At 37.0% G+C, this 19,370-nt stretch overlaps 1 protein-coding gene and 1 long non-coding RNA gene across 2 annotated transcripts in view; one reads left to right on the top strand and one right to left on the bottom strand.

The window, feature by feature from the left end:
* Positions 1–19,370, bottom strand: part of CPS1 (carbamoyl-phosphate synthase 1) — a 116,758-nt gene that overhangs the window by 18,749 nt on the left and 78,639 nt on the right. The window contains exons 25-30 of the mRNA XM_077154986.1: positions 17,693–17,874; positions 10,595–10,789; positions 10,116–10,183; positions 8,376–8,451; positions 3,856–3,933; positions 1,303–1,410 (exon numbers count right to left, since the gene is read on the bottom strand). Coding sequence (XP_077011101.1) covers positions 1,303–1,410; positions 3,856–3,933; positions 8,376–8,451; positions 10,116–10,183; positions 10,595–10,789; positions 17,693–17,874 — 707 coding nt within the window. The remainder of the gene's footprint in view (positions 1–1,302; positions 1,411–3,855; positions 3,934–8,375; positions 8,452–10,115; positions 10,184–10,594; positions 10,790–17,692; positions 17,875–19,370) is intronic.
* On the top strand, positions 472–9,389 carry LOC143678052 (uncharacterized). Its single transcript, XR_013173026.1, has 4 exons — positions 472–502; positions 2,085–2,194; positions 2,880–3,342; positions 8,824–9,389. It is a non-coding gene; the product is annotated as an uncharacterized LOC143678052 (long non-coding RNA).

Genomic DNA, 19,370 nt, shown 5'->3' with positions numbered 1-19,370 from the left:
CTTCAAACCATCTATCAATCTAATGATCTACTTGCTGAGAGGCGCAGGCCCTGAAATTACATGGTACTGCAAAGAGGACTTACAGATCTCTTTTAGGTTGCTTTTCTGTTGTCCTGGACTCTATAAGGGTAGATATTATGATCAGAAGGGAACAGTTTCCCTGCTATGAAGCCCTGCATGTCACATATAAGAATTCCTGTATCCAACCAGAGACAGAAGTTACCCATGCCAAAAGGGGGCACTAATTAAGAGAAATAAGAACTCCTGCATTACCCTTACAAGAGTGTTCAGCAACTTAATTGGTTATAAAAGGAAGTGGTATCTGTGGCACACTGGACTCTGAGAGATTTGCAAAAACCTGAGTTTACGAGGTCATTTATCTTAACATGAGAAGTGGCAGCACATGTGAAATTCAGGAACATTGTTTTTTTATGCTGATGGTATCATAAAGCATTCTGCTACCTCCGCATTCTAGAATCCAATCCTATCTGCAGCCAGACAGGTGGGTCTGCATGATTTCTGATGGCAGAATTATTGGAAAGGCTCACTAAATATGCCAAACCTGACCTAACTTATTGAAGACTAAAGGAATACCCACTGCAGTTATCTAAGATGATAGTCTTTAACATTTTATATTCTCTTAGGGTCTGTAAGTATATGCCTAGCACTGTGCAGTATTGAGTATTGAGACAGAACCATCACCCTCAGGAAAATCTTCAAAACAATGGTTCTCAAAGAGGGACAGAAAACGACATATTAGAAAGTGCTGGCTGGTTTGAGGTGAAGGTAGAGGTGGACAGTGTAAGCAAGTTTCTGAAAAGTCCCCAGTAACTGCTGCACACCTGTTCACCGCTCCTGAGAAACATGGCTTTCTATATCCTCGCCTATGAGTGGGTCTCAGACATCAGAATCACCTGCAGCAGTAGTTTCCCAAATGTGATCCCAGACTAGCAGCAACAACATCACCTGGGGACTCGAAAAAATGCCAATTCTTAGAACCCACCAAGAAGTACGGAATAAAAAACTGGGATTAGAGCCCCACGACATGTATTTTAACAAGCTCCCCAGGTAGGTCTGATGCACATTAAAGTTTGAGAATCATTGCACTAGCAAACAACCAGACAGGCCTTAAAAAGGAAATTACTGTCTTTAAAATACCCATCTGACAGAGATCAAAGAAGTTCCCTTTGTTATTAAATTACCCGGAGCATGTCCTACATGGTTACCTACTTTGAATAAAATAGGGTGCTTCTTTTTCAACTTTTACTGTTTCCCCTTTCATTTATAGTTATAAATGATAACCTTTTCAATGGCTCCTTGGCTGACGGTCTGCGTGGGCAGCATTAGAGTAGCATCTCCCGAGTGGACACCTGCATCTTCCACGTGTTCAGAGATGGCATGAGAGATAACCTGGCCCAAAGAAAAGTTTTACAAAGAGTTGTCAGGCACCTATTTGAAAGAAGCTACTACCTTGCCTGGTCCTTTGATTCTAACATCTGCCCTAAGCATTGACCAGATTCTTTGCCGAGTCCCTCATGCGAGAAGTAGAAAGTGCTGTGTACAGATTCACCAAGTCTCACTGTACAGGGGCTGATTGTCTCTAAGGGCAACTGAGAGCAGCTGAGAGCTTGCCTCCTTCTTCTACTGATTAAAATGGGAATGAATAATAGGAAAAAAAGACAACTAAACCAACTCTGATTGAGTTGTAAAAATAGGATAGGAAACTAAAGCATTGGGAGAGGCAGTGGGGAGATATCTTTACCTTCTCCAGGTTAAGTTTATGATATTGGAAAAGAGGATGGGAGAGTCCAATACCTAGCTAGGCAAATGGCATAAGCTAGTAGGCTGGAAAGAAGACCTGAGGATCTGATCAAGAGATTGTTAAATAGAAGTTTTAGAGGAAAGAAACAAGAAGAAACTATCATTCGCCTCTTTTGCAGTTCAGGGAGAGGACACAAAGGTGATATAAGAACAAATAACCTGAGTTTATGTGAGTAGCATGCTGCTGACTCAGGAGTTTGTAACCTCATCTGTCAGATTTCAAAGACTATAAGCAACATGTTAACAAAATTCATTATCTTTAGGAAATGCATGAAACTGAGACTGAAGAAGAATAATCGGTGGACATAAAATACTCAAATTGCATAGAAGACTGTCTTGTTAGATTTACAGGTGACTTAAAGCCGAGTGACATGTGAGTCCCAGACCTCCTACTGTTACTAATGAGCTCTGTAACCCGGGGAGGGCACTTTACCTCCTTAGCCTTGATTTCCAGTAGGAGGAGAATAACAATAGTACCTACCTCATAGAAAGTTTATAGGAATAAATAAGAACACAAAGTGTCTGGCCTGATACTTAGCACATAGAGCTCACTTATTTTGGCATACTCTCTAGAAAAAGGGAAACAGTATTTCCATTGAGCTCTGGACCAATCATAATATACCTGGAGTACTATGTCCATTTTTTTTAACGTGACCACAAAGAAATTGTGATAACTTGGAGCATTTCTAAAAGGAGTCCAGGTGAGAAGCATGGCCCATGTCTGAGAAAAGATTAGGACAAGAGCTTATCCAGTCAACCTGGACCCAGATCTGCCTAGCAGACTAGCTGTCCTTTGCCCACATAATATTTGAAAAAATATATATGAATATCTTCAGGCTAGTCTGACATTCTCCAGTTACATAGATATGATCACATTCCTCTTAAACTATTAAAAAGATGAGGGATTAAATTTATGCTCTGTGACTCTGGAGGTCAGGGGATGAGAGTTTCAGGGACTCAAACCTTAGTTCAAAATAAGAAATACCTGAGATGTAAAGAAAGGCAAAAAAACAAAACAATGCATAATCTTACAACTTTTTGTGCTCTTTATCACCTAGAGTTTAAACAGAAAACAGATAACCACACTGCAGAGATACGGCAAAGAAAATTCTTGTATCGAGGACAGGGAGGATTGGAATAAATGATCTCTAAGGATACTTCAACTCAAGATTCTGCAGTAAGAAGACATCATTGCTTAAAAAAAATTTTTTAAATTAAAAAAAAAACCACAACCTACTTCAAACAGCTAATGTGAAAGCCCTCAAAAATTGTTTTTAAAGATTTCACATTTTCAGTTACGTTTTGAAGTATTTGCAAAGTAGAAGATGAAGGCTATTTTCTTTTCCCTTAAAGGAGATAAAACAGCATGGACTCCCTAAAACATAACTTTCCATAGTTCAAGATAAATGATAAATGCCTCATTAACACAACTAGCAATCTAAAGGAAAGCATCCTTCACATTTTTTCTTTCTCACTGAAGTTGGAGGCATGCATTGTATTGGCAGTTCAAGATGTGATATGGTAAGCCAATTTTAAGTTATTACTCATATCCACTCTACTCTGTTTGGTTTTGCCTTTGTTAACCCAATAAAAGGGGGGAGAGTGGGGAATCTAGGGAGAAGAAAAACCAGGGATTCAATTAGGAACTTCAGAAAGAAAAGTATTGGATGTTTTTATAATATCCATTGAAACATAAAAGGAAAACCATGAACAAAAGAAAATGAGGGAGAAAAATCTATTTAAAAAGAATGATCGGTACAGGATGATAATTAATTTTGAATATCATCAAAGAGAAATTCTAACCGTATGAAACACAGGAAATGCGATGCCTGGGACACACCAACTGAATTGTCAGTGAGTTTGTTTTTTGGTTTTTTTTTTTTTTTACTGAACAGCTTCACCATTATGACTACAGATCTATTTTATAGAATCATGAATTCTAATTCTAGTCTAATTCTAATTCTAATTCTAGTTTCTTCAAAGTTGCTAAGAAAATAAAAGCGGGTAGGGAGAAGATGAGGATAAGGGGCTTACCCTTCCATCTTTGCCAACAGCATCCATTTCTACTTCCCGGGCCCCCTCAATAAATTTTGTCAGCACCACTGGGTGTTCCTGCCACCAAGGAAACAGAAGGGAGGAACATTTAGTTGAAATTCTATGCTGCATACTTTAATTAAGTAAAAATTGGAACATTCTTAATGCTAAACATATGACGTAACTCATTAGTCAACCTGTTTTGTAAGAACAAGATCATTTTCTGCTTACAGTGAGGCAGAGGGTGTGTCCTCAACTTCAGGAACTTAAGTTCCTTAAGTGTTTGGTGAATTAAACATGAATTCTGAAAAAAAAAGTCTTGGCTGGCTAGAGAAAAGAAAAGGCTAAGGAGAGGGCAGAATTTTGATTCCTTCCCTGCTTCTAAGATCACCAAAATCTCTCTACTTTACAATTTTATTATTAGTATTATTATTATTGGTTCAGGATCTTTCTTCCTACCCTCATCATTTCAGAGCACTACAATTTCTTTAGAAAGTTCTATATATGAGAATTGTGAAAGATCTTAGAAAGAGAGTAGCATTTTGTTTCCATTAGGCCAAAACTGAAATCCTTTATCTAGAATGTATATGTAGTATGTCATGCTAATGGAGTATGACATTTGAAACTGTATAATCAAGCATATTTCTTTATTAATTTTACAACATTCTCCCTTTCTTTGCTTTTTCAGATTCCCTATCATATTCGAAGTGTTTTTCCATGCTTAATTTCTTCATGACTGTGCTGTGCAGCCCTCTACAATCTGGCCACTTTCTTTTCCCAAATTAAATGTAGAGGTTGACTGAGGATCTCCAGGGTTTACATCTCTCTTCTCTCTGCTGTAGGTTCCAGCAACCTGAACCACTTGCTGTCTTCTGACAAGGCCCTACATTTACCCATCTATATGTCTCTCTTCCCCATGTGTATTCCACTTTTACTCCCCTGCTTCTTCTTTCAAATCTTAACTCATCCTTCAAGGCCTAGTTCAAATTATACCTCTTCCCTGAAGTCTTCTCTGGTCATCTTCTTTTCTCTGAATACATTTTTGGCCACTCTAATGGAGATGAGCATATATCTATATGTTTTCTATATCAGCATATGTCTACAGGTTTTCTATATCATGAAGATAAAAGTATATAGCTTCAAAAAGAGGTAAAGTTTACCAACTGTCTTCATTTGTTTCCGTAGCCAAGACTAAGATGGGGATCCTTGGTTTGAGTGATTTGGAGAAGCAGAGTAGGGCAGTGGGGAAAAGCTAGCAAGGCTGTGGTCTCAGATGGAGAGCTGCTTTAGTCTGATCCCATGGTGATCTCTGGAGCATGAACTGTACCAGAGAGTTAGTTAGACACATCTTGAAGCTAAAGGTCAGTCATTGACTGGGGTGTGGAGGGTGGCAGTGAGGTGACTGAAGAGGATCCCATTGCCTCCTGATTGAAGAGCCTCTCATTTAGCTAAGAACAGTTACCCAGAAGTTCGGCTATGAGATACTGCCAGCTATCACAGAAACTGGGGGAAGGGCACTCCCCCAAGTAAAGGAATCTGGATGCAGCATCAACAGCATCTACCATCTTGGCCAATTGGATACATTTATGAAATAATCCCTACTATGGTAAGGAAAGACATCTCAATAGATTTCAAACTTTTAGCAACATTACATATGGTCAGTCCCATCCTTCTTAAAATACTTTCTCCCTTTAGCAGCTGTAAATCAGATTTTAATGCTTTCATTCCTAAATATTTGGGCTCTTTTTTCTCAGACCCCTATAGGGCTCCTTATTCTCTGTTTATCCTTAAATACTAGCTTTCCTCTGGCCTCTGCCTTAGTTGTTCCTTTTCTTCTATACTCTCTTCCTTAGTGATTATTTCATTTCTCAAAGCTTCAATTAAAATGATATGCTGTTTACCTCCAAGTCTTTATTTACATCTATCTCTATTTATGATCTTGATCTTCAATTTCAGATCTATTTAATCCTTTTCCTTCAAAGCATCTTCACTTGGACTCTTCACAGGCACCTTCAAAAGGTCAACTAAATATATTATTTCTCCCTCCAAAACTTTATCCTTCTCCAGAGTTCCCTGGTCCAATTAATGGCACCAAAATTCATTCCATTGTTTACAGCAGAAACTCAGAAGTCATCCTTTATCCTTTTTTCTGCCTTTTTATTGGTTCAGATTCTTTCCTCTCCATATGCTTTCATTCATTCACTATTACCTTCAATTAACATATTCAATATCTCTAGAACTCACGTACTTCTATCTTCCCTGTCATTATCTCATCCAAGGCATTGTCATCTCTACCCTGGGCTGTAGCAACCACCTCCAACCTCTTTCTATGTATCTAGTCTAATCCCATAGCTCACTCTCCCTACTACATCAGAGTGAACTTTTTAAAAATAGAAAATGTGATTGAAACCCAAGGTCATTATAATAATTGACAAGGCCCTCCTATAATTGATCCCTTTCTACTTTACCTCCTCCACCATAAACATAGGCAGCCCTCACTACCGTGTTTGATGCCCTAGCCATACTGAGCTCTTCATCAGTGCCTAGAAACTCCATTCTCTTTCTTACCTTCAGGCCTTTCAACAAGCTGTACTTTCTTCTTACTCACAAGCATGATGTAAGCCTTTCATCTAATTAATTCTGAATCAACCCATCAGAAATCAATTTATAAGTCCCTTCTTCAGGGACTGAGCCCCAAGGCTTTTATGCTCCCCCTCAGCATCTTATATTTTCTCTATTGCAATTCTCATCATACTTAATTGTGATTATTTGATTTCTGATGTACCTACCAATAAAATAGTTCTGTAAGAACAGAGACTGTATCTAATTTTTCATGAATATAACCTGGTATCAAGAATAAGTAATAAGTACTAGTACCAAGTATGCTATATGGCAAGTGCTAAATGTTGGTGACTACATAGATGAGTGATTGATGGGAGCTGGTTTTATTCTGGGTTCATTGAATTTAGTATCCCAGATTGAGCTCTAGTTAGATGGGAAACTTAATCAGAAAGTATTCAATCAGGATATCGCTATTGTAAAACCTTGATCCTATATGAGATCTACCCATATGCTAGAAAAGAAAATGTTTTAGAATATACATTTTCTAAATTCGACCGAATAGAGGCCCTATGAGTTGTTTCAGGCAGTTTAAAAGAGAGGAAACCTGCTCCATCACTCAAATAGGTCCAGTTGGGTCTAGCTGCTGGCTTCTCAAATGGGAGCACTGCAGGACCCCTGGCAAGCAATAAGATAGTGGAGAGCATTGTCAGCATCTCATTCCAGAAGGGCTGAAATGAAAACTGGCCTATTGGAGAGATTCCCTCTTGAGTTAACTGACTTCCAAATAAATGTAAATTTACTTTTAAACTACTTGGTTTTATTTATTATTTTTTTCTTTGTATGTTGTATGGTGGTGGCCATAGTTCATTCTTTTTCCATGTGATTATCCCCTTATTGCAGTACCATTTATTGAATTTTGTTCGTTTGTTTGTTTGTTTTTGAGACATGCATGGGCTGGGAATTGAACCCAGGTCTCTTGCATGGCAGGTGGGAACTCTACCACTGAACTACCCTCGTATGCCCTACTTGGCTTTTTTTTTTTTTATACTCTTTGCCTTTTCTCAGTCTGTATCTTTATCCACCCTCTTCCCTGCCCAAAACTCAGTGGGGAGAACAACCATACAGAAAGGGTTCTGGCTTCATGTATATGGGAACAATCCATGCCCTTTATTCCTCTTTGAAATGCCTCTAATTTCACTCTTCAGCTCCCTCCAAATTCCACTTGCCTAAGATCAAACTCTTCTCTATGAGTTGTTCTGTTTCCTTTTTTTTTTTTTTAACCCTGACTAGCTTTTGAAAGCTTTTAAAAGGAAAGCATTACTTTCATCCTCTATAGTATAAGGCCTGTGGATCGATAACCCCACTGGGTAAATCTTAAATGGACCACACGGAGGTAATACCAAAGGAGAAAATAAAAGCTGGGGGCAGTGGAGAAAGGTGGTTAAGTCACCACAAAATTATAAACATTTTTATTAATTCACAATTGGAATGGAGAAAAAAAAGAATCAATAGCTGAGCAAGGAGATTTAGTATTAAAGTTGCATGTTTTACTAAGGCAAAGTCCCCAGGTGTGACAATCAAAAGCTTTCACTGGCTAAGGATGAGTGTGGTTGTGCAGCCATCCAGCTGGGAAGCCCCAGGATAACTGGGGCCAGTGTCTCACTCATGAGCAGAGCAAGGATGTTCCTCCTGGAGTCTAAAAATGTATATACCTCTGCTTTGATCTTTCTCTTTCCCAAAGACTCTTTCAATGTAATGAAATGCTTTTGAATTTTTGCATTACCATTGTGTAAGAGCCAAGTGGGTAGAAGACAAAAAGGAAAACTGCCCTAACAATACCATGTGAGAGAAAAACAAACAAACAAACACACACACAAACCAAAAACAGAGAGCCCACAAATTAAGGTCGCAATTAAGAGAAGAGGTAAAAGTCACCCCAGGATTAAATCAGACACTACCTGAGAGACTCTGGTGGCCTCCTCTAGGAATTTTTTCATCTCATCCTCAGAGAATACCACATTCATGGCAGATCCACTGGGAAAACAGGGAAGACAAAAATGGAAAAAGCAGGTCAGTTTCTTTTACCACTTCAGAAGGAAAACCTGATAAATGTGATTAATTCGCAGAAGGGTTCCAGACAATTTCTATTCCCAGTTGGGGTTGCAAAGAGGGTACCTTTCTCTAAATTGATAATGTATTCCACTTAATCACGAGACAACCAGCCTAAGTAACAAGTCACCTGAGTTGGAGATGGAGGACAGGTAAACCCGGTAACTCTAGAGATGATGCTTTCCCCATGTTTGCCCTTTCTGATTTACTGTTTCAATCTCTGCTAGCTCCAGGTAATTCTTAAACCTTAATAGCATTCAGCCAAGGTCTTAGTTTTCTCTAACCCTTTTTCTTCAGAATTCATTACCAATAGCTGATCTTTACCCACCAGTAAGCTGTCAAAGAAGTTCATTCAACTGCCTCAATTGGGTTACAGAAGAATATATTTTTTCTTCAATAATATTTGGAAATGAAATGTAAAGTATCTGACTGAAATTCAATTGTGTTCTTCCTTTGAAGTCCTTGAGAAAAAATGCGATCTGGTATCAACTTACCCTAAATTCTAACTGTTACAAAATGAGTTGGGAGGGGAAGAAAAGAGAAACAATAAAAGAAGAAGATGAGGGGAAGAAATATGGCAGATAATATTACTTTCCACTTCATTTTAAAAAGGAGTATTTTCTTTGCCTTTTCTACTTTATTACCAAGTTCTGCATAAAGTGCTTTCAATTGTTTCATCTGTTTAAGAGAGGGAAGCCAGAGACAGAATATTGATAATTCAAAATACAGGAAATCAGAAAAAAGATATAGATTGCAAAGATGAGAAAAGAAGCTCAATAGTCTAATCTGTCATATTCAATCCTCCCTTAAATGTGTGTGTTGTTGAAATTAACTTACATTAGTACCTCAAAGAAGTGGTATGATTAGACTGTGGTTTACACAAAATGTCATTTAAATAAAAAGGCGTTTTCTACCTCATTTGAAATTTTTCATTATTTTAAAGGATTCCATCTCAAATTCCATTTACACTTCCAAATTGTGCACAGCAAATCGTGTTTGCCTTATTATCCTCTGTTCAGTGAAGTAGTTCCTTACATGTGGTAACATCTGAAGAAAGTAAGTGATAATTCACAACTTCCCCTTTGAAGTTACAACCTAGTTTCAAAGTTTTATATAAAAGATCCTCACTGTCCATGGTCCCCACTATTACAATGCATCTATTTAAAAAATGCAACCTCAGAAACTACAGATTTCAAACCAAAGGCACTATCAGAAGGTGCTGACAACAATCAAAGAGAAGTTGTCATTTCTGGATATCAGAAAACAGATACTGACAAGAGATTTGTCCTTGGTGTAGCTTGGTTGCTTTAATTGACCTGTTCTGTAATGTAAAACCACCCACCCTCAGTTTGGCAAGAAGCCCTTAGCCTGTTCATATTGCTGCTGACATCTCTTCACTTCGCCACTCCCTGATGGAAAAGCTTTAGGCTGGAGGACCTTGTGGGGGTCCTTGATCTGGCTGTGATGACTTAGGGATTGTCAGGTGGATTTTCATATTACTACCCATCAAACCTAGTGCGAGAAGCATACACCGTATATTTCTAAATATCTGGATTTTTTAGTCACTGTTCTGAAAACAAATATATTACCTCAGAACATAGGAAGGTCTCAACAGGCAAGGGTAGCCCGCAGATTTTGCAAATTCCAGTGCATCATTCTAATTCAGAAAAATAACAACAAAATATGTGAATAGCTTAAAATATGCAATAAAATGCAGAATGCTATCATTAGATCAATTGGTAGCCCAATTCTTTTTACTCTCTCTCTCTCAAGACACCATTAAAAGGTAAATTGGACATTGAAATGCATAAAATTCCTAGTTTCTACTTCTAAATCTAGTTCAAAAGTTGTTTGAACTTCTTTACATTGTCCGAATCTTAATGAGGATTCTCCTATCAATTCATTACCGGCATTCAACTGCGATCATGGAAATACAGCAATTTTTAAGTGAATTCACTAAGCATAGTGCACTCTAGCTGCCCTGTAGTTCACATTCCCAGGAGTTAACATTCAGGATTCTGCTATTCAAAAGAGAACACCACAAACGGACACGTGTTTCTCTCCTTACCAAAGTATTAACAGCCTTCCATGGTGCCTGAGCCACCTTCAGCTCATCCAAGACAGCCGAGAACATGGAACGATCCTCAGCCCTGTCAATCTGCAGAGGGCTCGTGCCCATGATCTTGACACCATTCTTGTATAGAGGAACAGCCAGGTTATTTGGGATTTGTCCCCCAACTGATATGATGCAGCCGCCACATGCCTGGAAAATACAACAGTATCAGCCGTTGGAGTAACTTTGTCATCAATGGACAACTGTGCTAATATCACCTCCATTTCCTTTCTGATCATGACTGGCATGATTGTGATATTTTCATCTCTTCCATTAATGGATAACACTAATTTATGCCACAAAGAGATCAACAGATTGAGTTCTGGCTTCCTAGGCATTTATGCTAAAATCCTTGCAAGGTTTCCATAACTACACACACATACTATTTGTCATATTCACAGATGTGTCATTTAGAAAAATAAAATCAAGCCCATTAATATTTTTACCATGTACTCTACACTAGAATCAATTAATTTCTGGACTACCATTGTAAGTTCCTAAATGAATAGAGCTCTGTCCTCCCAACACTCTCTCCTGTCCCCTTACACCCTAGCACTTCGTATTCAGAATAATCATCCTACAAAACGGTTCCACCAAGTTCCTCCTGTATTCAGGGTTCTCCAAAGGCCCCAACTGCCTAAACCATAAAGTTTAAGTTCTTTACTTTATGGGCAATTAAGACTTTCCAGCCTTATCAATTGCCATCACCCTCTCAGCCCCAGGAAAACCCACAAAGGTACTCCCTGTCCCCAGCAATGTATATTCCCTCTAGCAAGCTTTCTGTCCCCATCCTTAACTTACTGCCACCATCATTTCCCTGCTCTGCTTCTCTTTTCCCTTGCCTAAACTCTATGGACTCCTGAACTAAGGTCCAATTTAAATCTCACCTTCCATTTTGGCAATCTAGTCCATAGTTCTCTATTCTTTACTGCCTCTTCAACACTTGTGTACAGTGCCCAGTAAATCAGCCTTAATTTGGATATTTGATTGCTATAAGATGTCCTTACTCAAAACTGCATCTACTATTAGCAGTCAAAGCTTCAAGACTAAAAAAAAAAACCAACAAATCTCAAAGTCTCTTGAGACTGGCCTTATGGTAGCGGGGGTAAGCCAGTTTGGAATGCCAGGAAAGCTCTGCATTTAGAATTTAAAAAATCCCTTCTTATCTTGGTTCCCTCTGTGAAACCCCCTAAAGTCGAGCCTTCTTATCTGTAAATTAGTTCAATTATACCTGCCTACTTCACAAGGTCGCTATATATAGATTTAATAAGATAATAAATATAAAAGGTAATATATAGTATACAAATAGGACATTAGGAAATATTGTACTATTTCTTATTATATTAGAAATATCTGCTAGGCCATGGATCTTGGTATAATTTGCGTTTGCCCTAATAACACAAACTGATTGACATGTGTCAAATGTACTTTATTATTATTTGAAATCATTCTCAAATACTCTTATAAGGGATGAAGCTAACAAAAATTCATCTTTGATGAGAGAAATTATAGTACTATCTAAATATATACCCTGCAATTGAATGTTTAAATGTGTTGTAAGTAGCCTTGAAAATAATAGCTCATGTTATAAATTTCTTAAGTGCACTTATACTACTTTGGCCATAATTTGAAAACGTGTTCAACATACTATTTTGGAAAATCTTGAAAAATCATTATTCTGTTTACAGAAATGTTTTAATTGCCTATTTTAATTTTATTAGCAGTGTTTGTATTTTACAGGTTTAAAAACAAATTATGTAACTAAACATATATAAAAAGTCTCCTATGTGAAAGACTTCAAAATAATTTTTAAATATCAAGGGAGAGGTAGCAATTTATAAGAAATAATTGGAGTAACACTAAATAGGAGTTTAAAGTTGAATAAAAAGATTTTAATTAATGAATACATTAATATTTTTCAAAAATAGCTCTATGAAACTGATTTTTTATTTTTTAAAACTTTAACAGCTTTCAATATAATAATAATATAATACCTTCTACTATTTATTGAGAACTTTACTATGTGCCCTGGACAATCTGTTTCAACCTTCAAAGTATCCCAATCAGGTGGTTATTACTGTCCTTATTTTATAACTAGGGAAACTGAGGCTCAGTAAAGGTGAAACGACTTCCCCAATTATTTATCTAACACAGTGCCAGTATTTGAACTCAATTCTACAAATTTTAAAGTGTTTAACTAATATACAGATGTTCTCATCTTGAACTAACTCTACATATTCTTGACAGTTTCAGAGTATAAAAGAACGTTATAGAAAAAGAGAAGAGCTATTTCTAAATTATTCTTTCTGAAAGTGGTAGGTAGAAAAACTTTCACCTGCAAAACCCACATTCTCATCATTGACCTTCAGAAATAAATACACCATCTCAGGGAATGTATGTATCTACATACAATGAGCACAGGAAAGTTTTAGAGCAACAGTGTGATGGTGCAGTGCAGGTTTTCCCCAGGTGGAAGTGGGAATCCAATATAGTAGGAAATGTTTGTGGAATGAAGTTAACTTAGGACTGTGTCATGGAAGATTCCATCTTAAATTGGCCCCAACTGCAAGTACAGGATTTCTAGGGTCACAAGGAAGGTAAATCATCATCATTATCATAATCAATTATGGCTAGTGTTTCAGTTAATCTCTTGAAATAAATTATATCACATATTGTTTTATAGATTTCTAAAATCTTTAGGCCTAAAAGAAAAATTCCATTAGGTTCCCAAATTTCCATTGACCTTACAGATTGTTCATATTTTTTCCTATCTTAGTTACTTATTTTTTAAGCCCAATATCACTAAGCTAACATAGCATGAGAATATTTCTGAAACAATTTTTGAATTCATAGCACAAATTTGTTTCTAGCAATAAGGAGTTAAATGAAATGTTTTCAATTTATTTGATAACACCTTAATTTCTCCCAGAAACTAATAATTTTGGTCAGTCCTTATGTTCATCTTAGACAGAACGAAGTGTGAGAAAACTGTTCTTAAAGATGAAAAAGAAACAGCTCTTGCTTCATTAAAAATGGCCCTACTTTTACAATTCTATCTATTATCTCAAATTCACAAAATTCCTCTATTAATAAACCTGACAATGAAAGAGATCATGTTTTACAATATAGCATGTATACTCGTTAGGTTCAGATGTCAATTTGTCCAGGTAATGGTGCCCAATTGTTCTACTGCTGTGAACTTAAATCATCAGCACGTGAAATTCATGTTTAGCTGATTATATCTGCTGTCAGCTAAGAAGAGTGCCTTTCTTCAAATGAGTAATGTTTAGTTTAATTAGCAGGAGGCTTAAAAGAGGGAGGTCAGAAGAGAGAGAGGGTGAGCTCAGACCCAGGTGTTTGGAGCTGCAGAAAGGACACATCCTGTGGAAAGCCACTGGAACCCAGAAACCAGAGAGAAGGCCAACAGACATCGCCATGTGCCTTCCCATGTGATGGCAAAACTCAGATGAAAGCTATCTGCTTTTCCTCTGAAGAACTGTAAATTTGTAACTAAGTAAATTCCCTGTATAAAAGCCAGTCCACCGGGCGGTGCAACAGTGACTCAGTGGCAGAATTCTCGCCTGCCATGCCAGAGACCTGGATTCTATTCCCAGAGCCTGCCCAGGGAAAAAAAAAAAAAAGTTAAAAGCTAGTCCATTTCTGGTGTATTGCATTCCAGCAGTCTTAGCAAACTAAAACAGCATGTTTCACATTTTGGACAGCACCTAGGATTATATCAAATAGTAATACCAATTGCTAAAAATGAACCCAAAATTTCTAGTTTGGTGTCATGCATTCCCTAATGGATTTTGCCTGCTACAAATTAATGTCTATTACTCATTTATTCATTTAACTCAGTTGTTGCATCACAGAAGTATCATATATAGAGAGAGACAGAGTACTTATACTATTTATTGGGGACTTTATTATGTGCCCTGGACAATCTGTTTTGACCTTCATAGTATCCCTATCAGGTGGTTATTACTGTCCTTATTTTATAGCTACAGAAACTGAGGCTCAGTACAGGTGAAATGGCTTCCCCAATTTCTTATCTAACAAACATAGTGCCAGTATTTGAACTCAATTCTACAAATTTTGAAGTGTTTAAGATACAAATGTCTAATCTTAAGCTAACTCTACACATTCTTGCTTGTTTCAGAGGTATATACATATTATATATAATATTAAGTATGTAAACAGGACAATCAAACTATAAACAGAATACCTTTTTTAAAGGAGTTAATCAAATTACATGCTGTAAAAGTAAGAAAAAAAATTATTCAAGCAGGACTTAAACCAAACACATTGTCAGGTGTTAGATATGGTGCCTGGTATTTCTAGACTCAATCTGATTTTTAATGAGCAAATACAAGAAGAATTGAGAAATGGATCCTAGTTGGGCTTGGATGTAAAAGAAAATTAATGTTGTTGTTTATACTCAAACTATTCAGTCTCCAAAGGAAAAAAAGGGAAATGCGAAGTTAAGACCAGCTCTATATAATTCTCATTCATTATTATAGCTCATAAAGATTACTGCATCATTCATCCCCCAGAAATAGATCTAGTAAAACACAGAAGGATGGTAGTACAAATTCCATAAGGAAGAAAACCTTTTCAACCTACACTTAAAAATAATTTAAGAATACCTTCTCTTATGGAGCCTGTCCTAAGTGAAACTGTAAACAAGGCAAAATATCATCAATGATATTGATGGCATGAACTTCTGGCTTTCTTGATCTTTTCCCAAGCATACATACATATGTCTCAGTGATAAGAACACATGAAAATAATTACAAAACATAAATCATCATCATAAATGATCACCTTTTCCAAAGTTTAAAGTAATTTGCAGCCAAAGGAATGCATCGCATTCACATTTTCTATTAAAAAATAATAACTAATAGGAAAGAGATAGCAGCCCTTCCTTTCAACCTCTGATCAAGACCTCTCACCAAAGCCACCTCCTATACCTCCACAGCATGTTACTTTTTGAGTTCCCCCCTTAATGTTTTCTTGAGAGGTCCTCCTCTGAGGTCATGGAAACAGCCTTGGTTCAGGAGATCTGAATTCCATCCCTTGTAGCTATGTTTCCTTGGGAAAGCAAATTGCCCTTCTAAGTGATTTAAACTTGGGCTTTGAATAAGTGAAGACATGCTTCCAGTTTTCTGCAAATTTACTACTGAATGCCGAGTGCCTCCAGCATCACTAGGGGCATCCAAGGTAGGATAAAGCAGTCTCCTGTGGGTTGAGGCAAGCACATTATCACAGGCAATGGAGCAGCAACTGTGGAGCCTGCTAAGATGCACAACTGCCTACTTTTGAAAGGGGAAATACAGACACACATATATGCATATGTGTAGACGATATGTTATATAATATTTTTGTGGGATCATCCAAAGAAAACATCAGTGAAGATTGTGTTTATGTTCTGCAACATACCATTTAAATTACATCATAATGTAGAGCAATACTACACTTTAAATACCAATTCACTTCTAAAAAGAGCCAACTTAATTTTTTCTATCATAATGAATTCAGTTTTAGTAAAAGAATCTCAATGTCCATAGGCAACTGCAATCACAAGCAACCAGAAAAGTTTTTAATCTTTCCTTAAATTAGTTCATGGGAAAATGTTAATTATGTGTAAAATCCCTGCAGCTGTTTGCCTGCAATGTTCATTAGTATTTTTAAACAATTTTCTTGTTTTTCACATATTTATGTCATGAACCCTGGTATTGTTAGTGTTTTGAAGGAAGGGACTTCCTTATAGTATGTGGTTATACTGGACTTTATCTTGATAAGCCTGACATTTACAAGGTGCTCAAGAAATATTTGTAGAATATATTTGTTTTGATCCCTATCTAATTGAAATGAATTATTAAAGAAAGTCATTAGGAAAAGCATGTCAGAGAATTTTAAAATGGGTGTATTCTACCTAATGGAACAATTTCATTTTCTGAAAGATTAGCAGGTCAGGCCTAAATATAGAATTATGATTTATATGTCCATTATAAATATACCTATTTTTTCTTTACTATAATAAAAAAATCACATGTTCTAGCACTAACTTTATGCTTGACTATGTGATTTCAACCACAAATCTCATTTTACATTCACAGTACTTGCATGCAGGGTGCTATTATACTCATATGGTTTTTTTTTTTTTAATGAAGTATGGAGAATTTACATAAGTTGCCCAGGTCAATGAGTTTTTTGGGCAAAACTGGAACTTAAGTATTATGACTCCAAGTCAGTATGTTTTTTATTTATTTTTGCCCCTCAAATGACCATAAGGATGATTCTTTTGTAGTATGGAATTCATTGCAGTGATATCAAAGGCAATACTGCTGGACATTACTCTGAAGTTTTCCAATAGTTTTTTTAATGGTGAGATAATTTAATGTGTCCTGCAGATTTAGAGTAGCATATGATGACATGAATTTACAGTGAATATACTTCAATAATATTGGAGGGGGGACAGAGGAGCAACTGTAGGAGAAGGCTACAAAGGAACCAAAATCATTCAGAATGGACTCATTGATCTTAAGTTGCAGGATAATGGCTTCAGCTGTTGGAACAAAAAGTTAAGGATCCTTTGGGAGAAAATTAACTTCTCTCCTCTGGGAATTGGTGATCATTAATTAGCAATATCACATTTTTTTAAAAGCTATTTGTTTATGTTTAGATGACCAATTAAAGTATTCTGTGAAAAAATTTTGAGGTACCATCTTGTATTAACATGTGTCTGGCACATGTTATCAAGTTTTCATTATAGCCAGAATGCTTAAAAGGAAAAGTGAATTTCATAAGAAAAATCACCACACATTATGCCAAGACATCAAAAATGTGAGGGTGGATATGTGTTTTAGAATTTCACCACAAAATTAGAAAATGGAAAATACTGGCAATTCTTTCTCTTAAGAAGAATTGGAATATAAATCTACATACATAAACACACATGTGTAACACATGCACTGCAACAAGAAGAAAAATACTTCTTCTTTTGTTTTCTCTTTCCCTTTTTTCTTTTTTCTTTTTTTTTTTTTCCTTTACCTCCTGATGGTAGATGTCTAAGATTCTCTCCAAAGACAACTCTTCAAAGTACAGTTTGTCACACTCATCAAAGTCTGTGCTCACGGTCTCAGGGTTGCAATTCACCACCACCGTCTTCTTGCCAAGTTGGCGCAGTGTGCGGATACTGGAGACAGCACACCAATCAAATTCCACACTGCTGCCTGCAGAGCAACAAGATTGGAGAAAGGGGGTAAGAGAAGCCCGAAGTTACAGCACAAAGAGTGGCAGAAATATATCACCCATCAGTCTAGGCTAAGGAAGCTAATGCCCCCGTCAGTTCCATTTTTAAAGCGCCGAAATATACATTTCAGACCCATAATGCACACTCCACTAAAAGGAGGAAAAATTGGGACTGATTAAACAACAATGAAGTGTTGGCTAGTTGTATATTTTAATTAGGTTCTGCCATTAGTCATGTACATTTTTAAAGCATTTGGAACCTCAAAGTTAATGGGAGATGATTTTAATGATAAAATAATCTTCATTTATTGAAAAGAAACTCAAAGGTAACACATTGATCTAAGTACACAAAACAAGTTAAAGATAGTGATCAGAATAACTGAGTTCTTGTTTCAGTCCTTCCACTTACTCTGCTGCTGTCTGACACCTAAACCAAATGATTCCTCAGAGACCTGGAAGCTTTGCCATAACCTGATTGACTGGAAAGCCCTGTCCTTTCCAAGCAGATCCTGGTAAGCTTGGCAAGGTCACCCTATGCAGAGTGAGTACCCTTCTGTAAAGCAATTTGGAGCACAATAACTGCCTAAATGTCTCAAAAATACCACCTCTTTTGGGATGCCATAGTGACCAAAAGTCTTGGAAATTGTATTGATCTTTTGCATTAGGACACTGTCTCTTAAAAGTTCATGTCAAAATAATATTTTATCCAAACATAGCATGTTAATTTCCATTATCAAGTAAGTACACACTTGATCATCAGCTCAACTAACCCTCCAGGTGCACTAAAGTAAGCAAAATTGTGTATACAATTACAAATACAAATACCTATAAATTAGGTAAAATTTGAAGAGGAAAGAAGAAACTCCAGAGAAGAAAAGGGTAGGCATTGGTGAAGGTTTTCAGGGCATTTAAGCATAAAATAACTAAGGTGGTAGGTAGTAAAGGTATGCCAGTTTGAAAGCATTATGTACCCCAGAAAAGCCATGTTTTAATTCTTACCCAATCTTTTGGTAGGCAGCCATTTCTTTTAATCCTAATTCAACACTGTAGGTTGGGAACTTTTGATTAGATTATCTATCTCCGGGGAGATGTGACGCCCAATTGTGGGTGTGACATTTTGATTAGATGGAGATGTGACGCCACCCATTCTGGGTGGGTCTTGATTAGTCTACTAGAGTCCTTTAAAAGAAGAAATACTTTGGAGAGAGTCAGAGATGACAGAAACGACACAGGTACCATGGCCAACAGAGTCCACACAGCCAGAGACTGCTGGAGGTGAAGAAAGATGACACCCCAGGGGAAGCCATTGAAGAAGCCTGGAGAGAAAGCTGGGAGACATTGCCATGTGCCTTTCCAGCTGAGAGAGAAACCCTGAACATCACCGGCCTTCTTCAACCAAGGTATCTTTCCCTGGATGCCTTAATTTGGACACTTTTATAGATTTGCCTTAAATAGGACATTTCCATGGCCTTAGAAC

Source organism: Tamandua tetradactyla, chromosome 3, assembly GCF_023851605.1.
Source record: "Tamandua tetradactyla isolate mTamTet1 chromosome 3, mTamTet1.pri, whole genome shotgun sequence".
NCBI classification, from domain to species: Eukaryota; Metazoa; Chordata; class Mammalia; order Pilosa; family Myrmecophagidae; genus Tamandua; species Tamandua tetradactyla.
This window is presented reverse-complemented; position numbering and strand designations above follow the sequence as displayed.